The following is a 16,431-nucleotide window of genomic DNA, read 5'->3' as shown; positions in this document are numbered from 1 at the left end:
TTAATCCCAGCCCTTCTTAATTCTGGTGCCTTTCCTCTATTGATGTCCTCTTTATCCTATCCATAGCTTGCTTTATATTTGTTTGTATGTTTTCTGCCCTGTTCGATTGTAAGCTCTTTGAGGGCAGAGACTGCCTGTTGCCTCTCTCTGTATCCCCAGCACTTAGTCCAGCATGTAGTAGGAACATGATGAATGTTTATTCATTGACTGAAGAATCCCCACTAGAACACTCCTGTGGAATGCAGATCGCTCTACTTGAAGAGCTCAAATGAGAAGGAATCCATCACTCTTAGAAGCATGTAGTCAATAAACATTTATTAAGTGCCTACTGTGTGCCAGGTACCACAAATACAGATACAAAAAAAAAAAGACATAATCTAATGGAGGAAGAAAATCTATTAAAAAGAATTGAAAGATGGGGTGGAGTAAGAGGGATGGGGCAGGGGAAGTGAAGTTCTGCAGTCAGGTGTGAAATGATGAGGTGGTTGTCCTGGGCTCCCTTTTTAAATGGAAGATCTAGGAGGAGCTCCTTGATGTTCTCCTTCCACCTTCTCCAATCAGAAGGAAGGTTCCCCAGGGCAGGGTTACTGAGCAGGTGTGAGTTTCAGAGAAGCAGTCCCTTTCACTTTTGGACAGCTCTAGGTGTCAATTTGCTTCTCTCCCTGTTCCACCCCCCTCCCCAGCCCATTGTATCAAGTTGAAATACCTCCACTGCCCCCAATAATGCTTTTAGCATCAATGAGGACAAAGCCAATCCTTCTTTCACTTGGCAACCATTCAAAGGACTGAAGACAGCTCCATGCCCAACCCTCTCCCCCTAAGTACCTGCACTTTCCTACAGGCTAAGCATTCAGAAATCCAGCAACTATTTCTCCGATAGCATGAATTTCAGAGTTGTTATTATCTGGAGGTAGGATGGTGCAGTGGAAACATCACTGGGTTTGAAGTCAGATACTACCTATGTGTTCCTGGACCAGTCACTTTCCTCTCTGGACCTCAATTTTTCATCTGTAAAAATAAGTGGTTTGGCTTGGATAATCACTAACACACTTTCCAGTTCCAAAGCTATAACTATATGGGTCTTCTTTACTTCCTCTATTGATTATCAGTGTCTTCCAGAAATGGAGACAATGATTCAGAGGAGGTCTCCGCAGGATAGGGGATGGCACAGCATCACCTCCCTGGTCCTGGACTGTAGCAGACGGCTTGCGTCCCCACACTGCTCGGTGATGTGGTGAAGAAGAAAGATACAGGAGGCAGGAAAAGATAGACCAATTCCATTTATTGATCCGAGGGTTAGGGTATATATGGACAGAAACTGCAAGTCTACGTGACATTCTGCTCATCTCCTGTCTCAGTGATTTGGCCAGTCTTATTGTCTTTAAAGACTGTTAGTCTAGAGGGCATCTATTTTACATATCCCTTGTTTTCTGTAATTCTCTTGTTTGTCTCTCTGAGACTGCAACGTCTGGGGGGCATGGAGAGCCATTCCGGATGATAATGAGCACAGTCTCAAAGAACAGTTTCCCCGAAGGTCTATCCTGATCTTGTCAACCGCACTCCACCCTGGCCCTCAACACCGGACCCTGCACATCTCTTAATATACCCTAGGGGAACTGCAACTTTCTTGGCCGCTTTAGCAAACCAGTGACTGATCTTGACCTTGCTGTAGTCTTAATCACCAAAAAAAAGGTCAATTCTCACTAGTCATGTCTCTTGTGTTTGGGAAATTGAGTTTTTGGAATCAAATGTAGGACCTGACATACATTTAAATTACATTTAATTTTAAATTACATTTAATTTTAAATCAAATACATCCAACCTAATGAACATCATGTATATATAATTTCTCTCACATTTATTTTAAAGGGTTGTAAATAACAAATGAGATTTCACACACAAAGTTCCTTGTAAACCTTAAATACCTATAGGATATTAAGATAATGGTGATTGATAATGGTCTCCAATGTCAAATCCCATCTCATCGGGGCCTCAGTTTCCTCCTCTGTAAAATGAAAGCATTGGCCTAGAAGACCCTACAGATTCCCCCAGCTCTAGATCTGTGACCTTCATCCTATTATCTCTAAGACTTCCTCCAGATAAAATATTCTAGGACTCATAAATAAACTGTGGTTCATTAATTGACCTTTTGTCCAAAAGGCTGTCTCCCTACCCTTTACTTCTTGTTTACATGATGCCTGAGGACAAGGGTCACACAGCCTTTCATTCCATAGTAAGACAACCGAGCTTTGGAATGGAAAGGGACCTTAGAGGTCACCTAGCGCAGGCATGTCAATCTGTAGGCTTAGAAAGCCACATACTGGCATTATTCTCTATGTTGTATGGTATCTTTATTTTGTTAAACATTTCTCAGCTACATTTTAGTTTGCCCCTGGCCTTCCTCTAGAGTGAAGAGTTATGATGCCTCAGACAGAGGTCTTGTGTTTGACACTTTTGAGAGGCCAACCTACTTTTTTACTTGTGAGAAAACAGAGTCACGGGGAAGCAAACTTGAAAGAGCTAAAATTCAAGTCCAGAGCCTCTGACTCCAAATCAGCTTTCTACCCACTGCTCCATGAAAACCTTTGGAGGTGAAATCAAAGGATTTCCATTCACTCCTGGCTCCTGGTCCCAATATCACAGATTGAGGAAGGTTTGAAAAGTAGCTACAAGCACTCACAAGTGCCTACTTATCTGAGAAGGTCCTTTTCATCTTCTTTGGACCCTGAACACATTGGATAGTCTGCTGAAGTCTATGGATCCTTCCTCAGAATAGTAAATGCATAAAATAACATACATGGGATAGCAAATGAAATCCTAATTATATTGAAATAGATTGAAATTTTATTCCATTCATTCTAATTATTCCTATTTATTCCAATTACATTGGAATTTTATTCCAGGTATCCCAATTTTAATCTCTAGTTACAGTGGAATTTTCTTTCAATTATATTGGCATTTCAGTCTAATTAATTCCAATTAAATGGGAATTTTATTCCAATTATATTGGAATTTTTTTCTACTTTATTCCAATTTTATTGGACTTCTTTTCAATTGTTCCAAATATACTGAGATTTTATTTAAATTATTCCAATTTATTTAACTTAGAATTTTATTCCAATTTATTTCAATTATTTTGGCATTTTATTCCATATATTCCAATAATATTGGAATTTTATTCTAATTTATTCCAATTCAATAGTAATTTTATTGTAGTTTATCCTAATTTATCAGAATTTTATTCTAGTTATCCCAATTTATTCCAAATCTACTAGAATTTAATTTTAATTATTCCAATAAGGCTGAAATTATTTTCTCCCATTCAAGTTCACAGACTCATTGAAATCTATTCACATACCCCTTGGGGGTCCTTGGACCCCAGGTTTAGAACCCTTCATTTGTTAGTTCTCAAGTCCATTGGGAGGAAGTTTTTAATAGGTAGAAGTGTACTGAATTGAAGCCAGTTGAGTCAGTTTCCAGTGAAGCCTCTGGAACTTGTAAAGAGCTGTGAGACCTTGTCAGTTTCCTGGCCTCCCTGGACCTCAGCTTGCTGCTGTCCTAAACAAGGGGTTGAGGTTCTGGGTCACTTTCTACTCCACAGATCTGGCCCTGTGATTTGGGCCCCTCGAGTGGGTCTGCCTGTGTGTGGCGCCTTCCCAGGCTGCTCTGGCCAAGTTGTCTCTCTGGTTCCCAGCAGACAAGCTCACTTTTCTCTAAGGAGGTGGGAGGGATCGTGTGGGGGGTTTGTTTACCCCCAAGAGGCAGGCCCTGGCAGAGGGTTAGAGAACAGAGGAGAATCTGGCACTCCCTGGAGTTCTCGCTGTTTGACCTATATACCTGCCCAGGCAGTAGCTCCAAGGGGACAAAAACAACTTGAGCTTTGTCTCTCACGTGAACACTCCTCCTGGTGGGCCCCCAAATTGCTGCTGTAGCTGTAGGAAGAGGAAGAGGGAGGAGGAGCTTTTCTTGTCTGGTCTTAGTGCCTGAGTTGGGGAAAGATGCAGCTCCCTCTGGGAACCATGCTCTCTCCTCTTTGGGAAAGAGCCCCCCTGCAAACCCTCCTTCTCCTCTCTGCCATCCTCCTGATCCTGGCACAGTATCTGCAGAGGAGGAAGCGGCATCCCAACTACCCTCCTAGCCCTCCTGGGCTGCCCATACTGGGCAATTTCTTCCAGATGAACTTTAAAAATCCCCAAATCACCATCCAAAAGGTAAGGAGTGAGATGGGAGGGTGAGAATCCACTGGCTGTAAGGAGAAAATGGGAACTGGGACCCTGGGGAATGTGCTGGATTGGGCAGCCACAGGCCTGGGTGTCCATCCCTGCTCTGGCCCTACCTGGGAAGCAGCTTTCAACGTATGGTTTGGAGCTTAGAGGGCCCAGGTTCACATCCCCTTCTGACCTGTGGGACTGAGAAAGTCATATGCTCATCGCTTCTGGGGTGTGTCATTGGTGACATTGTCCATGGTCAGGATTACATGGCCACCAAGGCCTTCTGATTCCATTTCTGTGATTCTGATCCAATGAGACAATAATTGTGAAGTGTTTCCCACAGTGACTGGCACACATTATGCCTTCATAAATGTCAGCTGTCATTGCTGTCATTATTATTACCTATGAAGTGATAGGTGAGTTACTTGAGAGACTGTCTTTAGCTTTTTTGTATTCCCTGAGCTCAGCACAGTACCTGGCACATGGTGAGCACTTAACAAATGTTCATTCATAGACTGACTGGCAGAAATTGTATAGGCAGCCTCTAAGGTCCCTTCAAACTCTAGAATCACAGGTGCTCAACTAGGACCATGGAATTTTAGTTAAAAATGTTTTATTTCTGACCTCTGCATTTAATATACTTGGTTTCCCTTATAATCCTATATATTTTGTTTTATGAATTTTAATACTTTCTTCTGAGAAGGAAGCCATAGGATTCACCAGACTAACAAAGGGACACCACCACCACCACACACATAAATACACACACATACACACACACGTACACACATACACAAAGGAAAGGTTAATTACCCATGGTCCATGACTCTTGAGACTTTGGACAAGCCATATCAGGTCTCTGTCGTCCGCTTGCATTATTGATCAATTTGTGGCATTAATATTATGCTGCCAGCATCCTAAAAGTGTTCTTTTCAATTGCTTGCCAAACTCTAACGATCATTTCTTTTAACCTGACATGTCACACTATTGACTCATATTTGTTGAAGTCTACTCAACTCCTCTGCAAGGACTTTCTCCTTTGTGTGTGTGTGTGTGTGTGTGTGTGTGTGTGTGTGTGTGTGTGTGTGTGTGTGTGTGTGTTTGTGTGTGTGTCCTGGTTCCCTCTGACAGTCAAAGTGGTGAAACCAATGGACATTCTCTCAAAATCCTTGTTTTAAATGCTTAAAAATGGATTTTAAAGGACACTGATTATAACAAAATGTACTTATCAAAATTTAAACAAAAGAAAACCAACTTGTCAAGACCCAGATCTTTTTCAAAGCAAGTATATATGTGAGGTTGGTTGTTTTCTCTTAGTGTGAGACATTTATCCATTTTGAATTTCACCTTATTTCATTTAGTGCAACCACTGCCCATTGACATTTCTCTTTGGTTGACTCCATCATCCAGGTACCCTTCCCAACTTAGTGTTGACTGCAAATCAGATAGCAAATCAGATAGTAAATCAGATATGTGCCTTTCTTTAAGGCATTGATAAAATTCTAGAGAGCCCAGGGCCAAGCACAGATCCAGGAGCAACCCAGGGGAGACCTCCTACCTGGGGCATTTAAAGATTAAGTGCCTCAAGAAGAGTAATACGGCTGCCATGGGTCAGCAGTGGGACATGAACCCGTCTTTATGATGCTGATGCTGGGTCTATATGTACTATCCCCATGCTACCTCCCAAGGTGAGATTGATATAGCCCTTGCACATCTGCAGAGAACTTTGCATGCATTAACCCAATGGATCCTCAATACACTTCTTTGATATAGCTACTACATATGCATACGTTAAATCTTGATTTCAATTTATAAGCCCTTATCACATCTCACCCCACACGTCACTTTTTTTCTTACTGAAGTCTAAATATCCCTGGCTCCTGAAAATAGTCACCATAAGCTATCAACTTGAGGTCCTTAACTTTCTGAGGTCCTTGAAGCAGAAGACTGCATTCTCAGTCCCTACCACACTCTAATAGCTTCAGACAAGAGTGTGGTGGCAGCCTTTAAGGGTGTCTGTGACCTAGGGACAAGTCTTACTAAGTTCAGAGAAACTCAGGCCATGTTGGCAGCAGCATTGATTGATTTTTCTTCTCGTCTCTCTCTAAGACCATCTGCTGAGTTTTGAAAGGGCTTTGATGAGTGTCAGTGGGGGAAAGACCCAACCAATCAATCAATCAATTAACAATCATTTCATAAGCACCTGCTAGGAGTCAGGTACTATGTTAGGGCTGGAGTTTAAGAAAGCAAAAATAAAACTGGCCCTGCCCTCTGGGAGCTTACCTTCTAGCCACTCCAGTGAATTTACTAATGGTTCAAGTGTTGACCTCTAGGTCTTTCCCCCATATTAAACTCTCAGTTGTTCTTAGTCATATATTCCTAGCCCAGCATGCTGCCTTGAATGTAGCAGCCACTTCAGAGCCTGGAATACACTGCCTCTTCCCCTAAGCTTTTGGAATACCGTTTCCATCAAAGCTCAGCTTCAGGGGACCATCTCTTATTGGAAACCTTCCTGACCCCTTCCAGGTGCTGGTCTTCCCTCAAATTACTTAGAATTTCCTTTATATGTATTCTGTATTTGCTTACATATGTACTGATCATTTCCCTCTAATGTCAATTCATCAAAGGAAGGGACTCTTTGGTGTTTATGACTGTCTACTCAGCTCCTAGCACAGGGCTTGGGATATAGTTGGATGATTCAGTGTTTGCTGGGGTGAGATGAACTAAATTCAGTGGAATTGGATGAGATTGAATTAAGTGGGCTCCATTGGAAGTGATGTTTCACATTGATAGAATGTTATCTGATAACAGTACCAACAAAAATTGCCTGAAAGGCAATGGAAATTTGCAACTCAAACTAATTCTTTTACAGTTTGCCAAGAAATATGGAAATGTTTTCTGCATGCATGTGGGAAGTTTAACTTATTTGACAGTAACTGGATTGCCACTGATCAAAGAGGTCCTGGTCAATCAAGACCAGGTGTTTATTGATCGTCCCCAAGTTCCTGTCCACTTCCGTGTCTTTAAAACACTTGGTGAGTTCTTTGAATTATGCTAAATATTTTTTATCTCCAGGATTCTTTCAAAGATATCTTTGACTCCTGTCCTTAATCATCCCTGAAGGATTCCAACCCATTATAGAGGTCTTGTGACTAGAAGAAATATGATGAAAAAAATATGCCTTTGAAGTTTCCTTCTTTCTTGTCTGAGAGTGGGAGGAGAGGAATAGGATAGAGGGGGGAGGACAATGAGGATGATAAAGGGGTTCAAATTCAACCCAAAGAAGTATCAGTTGAAGGAACTTAGAGTATTTAAGTTAAGGACAAGAAGACTCACTTGGGGGTCAAAGAGAGGCGTGATGACTGTCTTCAAGTGTTTGAAGACCTGTTAATAGAAAAAACATTCACTTGTTTTCTTTGGCACCAGAACCAACAGCAAAAGGTAAGAGTAGTAGAGTGGGACAATTTGGCTTGATGCTAGGAAAGACTTCCTAACTATCAGAGCTGTCCAAAAATGAAATGGTTTTCCTACAGAGGTGGTAGATTCCCCTTTGTTGGAGGTCTTCAAGCACAAGCTGTTCAGTGTGTTTTGTTTGTGTTATTTGCTGGGTTCAAGTTAGACCGGATTGCCTCTGACATCCCTTCCAACTCTGAAACTCTATGGATTTATGGTTCTGCCTTTTGGCCCTTTGACCCACATGATGGTGCAGGTGCCAGCACAGCCACGTGCATCTGGAGGAATTCAATCAAACCAAAGTCCCAGGTCAAAGTCTTTTGTTTTTATTTTGATTTGTTTTAGATTTTAAAAATTTACTTTATTTTTAGTTTTTGGAATAAAGTAAACATTACTGTACTGCAGTATAATAAAAAAAGTGATTGCACATGTAATTGTAAATCTACTATAAACAGCCTAATATTCCTTTCAAATATACAAGCAAATTATTACATATTTTTCTTTTTTTTTCTTTGCTCTCCCTACATACGACTAGTATTAGACACAAATAGGTGTGTGTTGTGTAAACACATGCATATAAGTGTATATACATTTATATGCAAATAATATAAATGTATATTATTGTATTAATGTAAAATTATATTATAGATACTTTTATTTATCATTTTGTTCTCTGGGTGCAGATAGAATCTTTCTTCCTATGACCTTTATAATTAATTTGGATATTTATAGGAGACTAAATAATATTCACTCAAAATCGTTCTTAAAACAGTATTGCTGTTAGAGTATACAATGTTCTCTTGGTCCTGTTTATATCACTTTTTATTTCATGTAAGTCTTTCCATGTTTTTCTAAGGTCATTGAGCTCATTCTTTCTTATAGCACTGTAGCATTCCATCACAATCATATACCACAATTTGTTCAGTCACTTCATGGCTTTCCCTGCAATTTCCAGTTCATTGCTACCTCAAAGAGAGCTGCTATAAACATTTTATCATGTGCAAGTTCCTTTCACCTTTTCCCTAATCACCTTTGTAAATATGCCTAGTATTGCTGTGGGTCAAAGAGTATAGGTAGTATGGTAACTCTTTGGTAACTCTGGAGAGCAATTCCAGATTGTTCTCCAGAACGATTGGATCAATTTACATCTCCACCAGCAAGATATGTGTCTAAATTTTTCCACATACCCTCCAACACCTGTCACCCTCACCTTTAATCATTTTAGTCAATCTGATAGGTGTAAAATGACATCTCAAGGTTGTTTCAATCTGAATTTCTCTAATAAATAATGATGTAGAGCATTTTTATATGACTATAATTGTTTTAATGTCTTTATTAGAAAGCTGCCTGTTCACATACTTTGACCATTTGTCAATTGGGGGATTACTCATGTTCTTTTATATTTGACAAAGTTCTTTTGAAATTGTAGATATGATACCTTTATCTGATAAACTGTCTATAAAATTCCCCTGCCCTCCCCCGTGCAATTTTCTGCTTGCCTTCTGATTTTGGCCGCATTTGTTTCACTTGTATTAAAAGTTTTAACTTAATGTAATCAAAATTTTCCATTTTCACCTAACTTTGTTCTCTCTTTTCTTTATTTGTAAATTCTTCACCTATCCATAAGGGTGATAAGTTATAGCTTTCAGGTTCTTCTAAGTTTCTTCTAAAATCCCTGTTAATATGTAGATCTTGTATCCATTTTGACCTTATCTTGGTAAATGTTGTAAGATATTGGTCTATGCTCACTTTCTGCCATACTCCGCAGTTTCCCTGCCAATTATTTTTTTACCAAATAAAGTGTATATATATATATATGTATGTATGCATGTATATATATGTATGTATGTATGTATGTATATATATGCCAAAATCTTGTCTTTATATTTTTAAATATAAAATTATGTTTTTGTGATACTATAAATTGTAGGTCTACTCTCTTCCATTGACCTGCCTTTCTATTGTTTAGCCAGTACAAGGTAGTTTTTATAATTAATATCTTACAATGCAGTTTAAGATATTTTACTGCAAAATCTCTTTGCTTTATGGTTTTTTCATAATTCCTTAGATAGCCTTGAGTTTTTGCTTTTCCAAGTGAATTTTATTTTTCTAATTTTAATAGTTTTCTGATTCTATGTATTCAGAATATATGATACCTTTGTCTGATAACATTGTTTGATATCTAAATCTATAATTTTCTAATTCTACTTTTCTAATTACTGGACATCTATGACCACAAGGATAAGAGGAATCTGGAATGAACTGAAATAGAAGAGGACAAAAACTGGACACATGCACATACACATGCATACATACACACAGCTCACAGTATACCAGTCACCTGAACATGTGTAGTCCATGGGCAGTGGTAATGTCAGAAACAGTCCACAGTGAGAGATAATGGAGATAAGAAGAGCACCCACCTGCTAGGCCTATTGTGAGGTGCAAATGAGATAATATTTACCAAATACTTGACATCATGCCTAGCACATAGTAGGTGCTTATTTCCTTTCCTCCCCTTTTCTTTAGGTAGAAGACTGTGGAAGGACCTCCCTCTTTTTTTTTCCTGTTGAATCTAGAAACACTTTGACCTCACCCCTGTCATAAACAACAGATCTTTATACGATTACATTCTTTAACACCTTCCAAAAGCTCTGTCCCTTGGTCCCCAAGTTCTTCATAGCAAAGATTCTTCCTGGGAAAGGAGTATTACAAGTACCCTTTTCTATCTTCTCTCTTCTTGGGTAGAGAGAAATGGAGTTGACTCTTTAATGCTGTACTATCAGCAAGGGGGTGTGACCTTATGTGGGGGTGTGACACTGAGCAAAGGGAGGATAATCAGCCTGCTTGTGGCACATTCAGCACCCATAGGCCAAGGCATCACTGCCCTGCCTGGACCATGACATTCATGAAATCAACAAGGGCCATACGATATGGCTTAGGCTGTTCATAGACAATCTGGCCATCCAAATCAACACTTGGGCTCCTCCCCCTGTCCATAGCTGACATCTCAAAGCAGAAACTCATTCAGTAGGCAGTCATCTCTGACTGAGAAAATCAGAAACTCATACTTATGAACCCTAAGACACATGGCTCTGTAGACCTCTGAGCTTTGGCTTCTCCCTCTGCTTTGTCTTTAGGACTTCTGGGTCTTTCCATGTGTCCTATAGATGAATTTTAAGTGGTATTTCCCCAATCAGTGTGTAAGTTCCTTGGACAGAGGAATTGTTTAGCCTTACTAGTGGTATGCCAAGCACAATGTTTGGCACACAGTAAGATTTTTTAAAATTGCTTGTTCAATTGAATCCCATTGCTGGTAGAACGAGTAAACACAAAATTAAAATTACAGATCCTTTAAAATACTGATATAAATTATTTTATTATTATTTAGGTTTAATTGCTTCTAATGGCCAAGAGTGGAGACAGCAAAGAAGATTTGCCTTAATGACCCTAAAGAACTTTGGTTTGGGAAAGAAGACCCTGGAGGATCGGATCCGGGAGGAGGCCAGGTACCTCATTGAGGCTATTAGGGAAGAAAAAGGTAAGCACTGGGCAGACAGAGATATTTTCAATTGTTTCTCATTGTCCTTTTGGTCAAATTATCATTAAAGAGAATCTGTAAATACGGATAGGAGGAGCAGGGGAAGAGAGGTTATCCCTCTACTGGAGACAGGCAAAATGTCCTCCTCAATCCCCAGGGAATGTTTTCAAATACCTAACATTGTTCCCAAAGAAGAAATAAGGCAGTGAGCAAAGAAAGGAACCCATGATGGTTCATTCTTTTGAATGTTATTATGATTCATTTTTGCTGTCAATACATAGACCCTACGTGCTTCAAGGATTCAAATGCCACACATAGAGTTCTGCCTTGGCTGGTCACTCTAGGAGTTCCCTATTCACACACACAAATCTACCTCTATTCTCTCCTGATGCTTTTCTCTTACTATCTTTTCTTTCTATTCATCCTCATGCTTTTCTACTTACTGAATTATCTACTATCTTTTCCCAGTATCTTCCCTCTCATTCTTCTCTCACTATTTTTCTCTTCTGTCTTGTTCATCTTTTTTTCTACTCCTTAGTGTGTGTATATACACACACATATATGTACACGTATATATACATATATGTGTACACATTGCCCTCTTCATTTAAAAATATTTTGATTATTTTTTCAAGTAATCATTTTCTTCTTTTCTTATCCTCTCACTGGAAAAGCCAAAACTCTAGTAACAAATATGCATAATCAAGCAAAAGAAATTCTTTCATTGGCCATGCCCAGAAACATATATCTCATTGAGTAACCTAAGTCCATCACGTGTCTTTCAGGATGTGGGGAACAGATATTATTGTTGGTCCTCTGAAACTGGGCTTGGTGTTGTATCAGTCCAAGTTCCTAAATCTATTCAAGTGATCTTTCTTTTCCCAGTGTTGTTATTTTAGATATTTCTTCTTCTACTCCTCCTCCTCTTTCTATGTTTCTTTTTTTCCTTCTCTTCCTCCTTCCATCCTCCTCCACTCCCCTTTCTCCTTCTCTTCTGCTGCTTCCTCTTCTTATCATAGACAGGGTAAGAATGAACCTGGGAGCCCACCAATTCTTCTCCCTCCCATTCTTCTGATTAGCAACCTGAGGAATGGAGCAGTTAAGTGACTTGTCCAAGATCAGTCAATAAAGACATATTAAGTGCCAACTCTGTTCCAGGAACTGTGCTAAATTCTGGAGATATAAAGAAAGGAATAAGAAAGTTCTCATCCTCAAGCAACTCCTGGTCTAAGGGAGGGAGACAACATGCAAACAACTATGTACTAACTCAATATAAACAGGAGAAACTGGAAATAACAGTGGGAAGGCACCAGGAATAAGATCACACAGCTAGTAAATGTCTGAAGTAGTCCGGGTCTTCCTGCTCCACGTCCAGTACCTTCTGCACAACCTTTTACTGGCTCCCTGTCTTATTCACCTTCTCATATCTTTCCTTTTCATTCCAGTATCTCCAGTCATCATTCCAGCTCTACTGCTCACATGCATGCAAATAGCCCACTGGTGTATGTAGTCATGGATATTGGTATATGCACACATATGTCTGTGAATACATATGCCCATTACACACATGGGCACAGCTTTATGAACCTATGCGTATGATTTATCAGATATAGAATCATAGATAGGGACTAGAAGGACCCTCAAGGGTCATCTAGCCCAACCCCCTCATTTTCCTGATGAACAAATGGAGGCAAAGAGAGAAATAACTTGCCCAAAGCCACAGAAGTAAGCTATATTGAAACAAAATATGCCAACTAAATTTCAAGTCTTGACTGAAACATTAAAAATTGGATATGTTCTTTTGTTTTTTTCTCACATCTATTTAAGCAGTAGCTGCTTATGGATAGTAATGAAGCAGGTGTGTGCTTGTGGGTGGGAAGGGGGAGGAAGTGGAAAAAAATTGTTTAAGAGAAAAAGGTAGAAAGCTCTGCTTTATATGAGTTAAATGAAAAGTAGCTGTCCCCTTTCCCTTCTGGTCAACAGGAGAGCCCTTTGACCCTCACTTTCAGATCAACAATGCTGTTTCCAATATCATCTGCTCCATAACTTTTGGGCATCGCTTTGAATATCATGATTCTCAATTTCGGGAGCTGTTGACGAGTCTGGATGATGTCACGGTGCTTGAAGCAGGGTGGGAGTGTGAGGTAATAGACCAACCTTTTCTAGACAGGGCTGACTCAGCCTCAACTGCATCATGTATTTCCTTCATGGGAAAAGAAACAAACATGTCTATGAGATGAGGGCAGGAACTGAGTCAGCTTGTGAATGAGTTTCTCTTTGTAGTAAAAGGTATTCAAAAGAGGAGAGAAAACAAGATTTTTATAAACAATAATATGAAAGAACCTGCCTGGGGGACCCAATGTATTCCAGAACTCTGTGATCTCTGAATAATGGAAACACTTTTCTGTACAGTTTTCAATTTTTCTGAGATCTTTACCAAGATTATTGATTTACAAGCACCTAAGTTACAAGCACCTATATTAAGCACCTACTACCAAGCACTATGCTGGGAGATGGGAATGCAATGACAAAAATGACAGCCCCTGACCTTGGGTGGTTTATGTACTGTTGGAGGAAACAACATGCCCTCCAGTGAGTCTATATGTGAATAAATTTGTAACAATGAGAAAAGTTTTGGTATTGGCTTCATTGGAAGCTAGGAGGAGTAGTCAAGGCTTTATGGAGAAGCTGCCTCTTATGAAGAGTTTGAGAGAAACCAGAAATTTTATCTTCACCACTGCAGGGGAGGAAGACAGAGAGAGACAGAGATAGACAGGGGAGGGGGAAGAGGGTGGGAAGGTAGGGAAGGAGGAAGGTTCAGAGACAGAGAAAAGAGACATTGAAAGACAGAGAAACAGAATGAGAGAGACAGATAGATAAGAGAAAAATAAAAAGCTAATGATTTAAGTGTGTACATTTAAGGTTTGTGAACAGCTTTACATTTATTAGCTCCACCTCAGTGCTTTTGTCCCTCATACCTGGAATACTCTCCCTTTCCACTTACACCTCTTGGCTTCTTTAAGAATCAGCTCAAATTCCACCTTCTACTATACAAGGTCTTTCCTGACCCTCCAGCTGCTAACATCTCTTGTCTGAGATTGACTTTTAACCAGGTATTAGAGTGTGTTAATGAAGACTAGTATCTTTGCTGTGAGTGCTCCAGAATCCTTTTCAGGTCTTCTTTTTGCCTTTGGTGGCCACCAGATCCACCTAACTCTCACCTGAGGCTCCAAGAAGCTGTAGCATGCACAGTGGCCACATTCCAGAAAAACATTTCAGGATACGGGCTAAACCAGGTTGAGGGTTACCTAGGAGTTTCAAATCTGTTGATAAATTAGAGGGTGTCTACCTCAAGCATGTGAAGACTTTCCCTGGTGGAATGGGTGGATGAGAACAATGTTTTCCAGTGCCCATGAAGGCAGCTGAAATAGGTTATGTGGATTCTGAGAGCTTGATCAAACATTGAAGATGCCAAGGCCATCCATTGCATCTAGAGCTGTCACCAGTCATCTTGATTCTGTCCTGCCACTGAACTGTGATGACTCTGGAAGAGAGAACAAGGCCAATCAATGTCTTTGTGCTTCACTTAAATCCAATTTATGCATGTATCAAAAGACATCACCCATACCATTTTACCATATTTACTTATCTCAAAGTCCTGTGGTAATTGAGATGCATGACAGGTCTTTGGACCAAAAATAGCCTTCAGGACATGGATTGTTAGGGATGACTGATGGAGCCACATTGATTAGTGATAAGGACATGGTCCTAGAGTGATGGACAGAACACTTCCATAGTGTTCTCAACAGACCATCATCAAACAATGCTGAAATCACTAACTATTTACCTCAGGTTGAAGTCAATTCCGCCCTAGCTGAAATTCCACCTGAAGAAGAGGTTTTGATGGCCATTAGACATTTTTCATGTGGCAAAGAGACTGGTGTTGATTTTATTCCAGCTGAGATTTACAAAGGGTGGGGTTACATTGTTCAAAGAAAAGCTTTATGAAATGTTCTGGGTTATATGGCAAGAGGAGGTTATCCTCCAATAGTTCAAGGATACTTCCATTTTATACCTCTCTATAAAAGTAAAGGTAATAGATTGTCCTATGATAATAGGGGCTTCTCTCGCTTAGTCATTGCTAGCAATAATCTTGCCAAAGTCTTCAATAGGCTAACCCTTCACCTGGAAGATGGTCATCTATTTGGGAACCTTTATGGTTTCAGAAAGGGCCAAGGAAGAGTCTATATGGTATTTGTTGTACAACAATTCCAAGAGAAATTCCAGGAACATAACAGAGGTCTGTACACAGAATTTGTAGGTATGACCAAGTTGCCCTTTGATACTGTCAGTCATCTTGGCTTATTGAAAATTATTGGAGGGGCAGAGCCAAGAAAGCACAGTGAAAGCAGGGACTCACCTGCTGTACTCTTCCACAAATTCCTTCAGATACTTCTAAGAAGTGAATATGAATGAATTTTAGAGTGGCAAAATCCACTTGGAGATAGAGTATGGCAGATATCTAGCCCAGGAAAGCCCAAAAGATTGATAGGAAGGATCTGTTACACTGGACTCGGGTAGCACAGAGCACATGGGGAAGCATCAGCACAGAATTGGCCATAGTGGAGCATGAATGGGCCCACGCTGACTGAATCACAAGCAGCAGTTCTGATTCCCAAACTGCTCAACACAGGATGGGTGTTCAATAGAACTGGGTGAAAGAAGTGCAGGGTCCACAGCAACTACTCCTTGGGGCTATCATCCCACAGACTAATTGTTTGAAAGTCACCTACTTGAACTTTCAGGAGCCAAGATGGCTGAGTAAACTGTTAGTGCTCTCACCCTCCCTGGTTAACCTTGAAAAATCCAGAGAATATTGGCCCAGGAAAAAATCCTGGAATAATGGAACCAGCAGAAAGGGTAAACAATCTTTTAGCTCAGGAGGCCATTGTGGCTGAAGGGGACCAATGCACGAATGGAAGCATCCCAGCAAGCCCTACCTGACCCAACCTTCAGGGAATCTTGAGTTCAAGAGGAGTGGAGTTGGTAAGTGCCAACACCAGGACCCCAGTCATTCTTTAGCACAGCCAGTGGAATTTGGCAGATACAAGTGCAGACTGGGCTGGTGCAGCCCTACAGGAGGAGAAGATTTCCAGTGCCCAGACTATCCTTCCCCCATACTTTACACTGTATGCTTAAGTGCAACCCCAGGGAAACTCAGACATC

The 16,431-nt window shown here is 40.3% G+C and overlaps 1 protein-coding gene across 2 annotated transcripts in view; it reads left to right on the top strand.

Annotated features, from left to right (window-relative positions):
• Window positions 1–3,906: 3,906 nt before the first annotated feature.
• LOC140530240 (cytochrome P450 2J2-like) overlaps window positions 3,907–16,431 on the top strand; it is a 36,300-nt gene continuing 23,775 nt past the window's right edge. The window contains exons 1-4 of one of the 2 annotated variants that reach the window (XM_072649673.1): window positions 3,907–4,211; window positions 7,084–7,246; window positions 11,056–11,205; window positions 13,189–13,349. In XM_072649673.1, the coding sequence (XP_072505774.1) occupies window positions 3,999–4,211; window positions 7,084–7,246; window positions 11,056–11,205; window positions 13,189–13,349 (687 nt within the window). In that variant the 5' untranslated portion in view covers window positions 3,907–3,998. Of the gene's footprint in view, window positions 4,212–7,083; window positions 7,247–11,055; window positions 11,206–13,161; window positions 13,350–16,431 lie in introns of both variants that reach the window. The other variant, XM_072649672.1, reaches the window with a different exon arrangement.

Source organism: Notamacropus eugenii, chromosome 2, assembly GCF_028372415.1.
Source record: "Notamacropus eugenii isolate mMacEug1 chromosome 2, mMacEug1.pri_v2, whole genome shotgun sequence".
Lineage (NCBI taxonomy): Eukaryota > Metazoa > Chordata > Mammalia > Diprotodontia > Macropodidae > Notamacropus > Notamacropus eugenii.
Note: the sequence above shows the minus strand (reverse complement) of the source record. Positions and strands in the feature narration are given on the sequence as shown.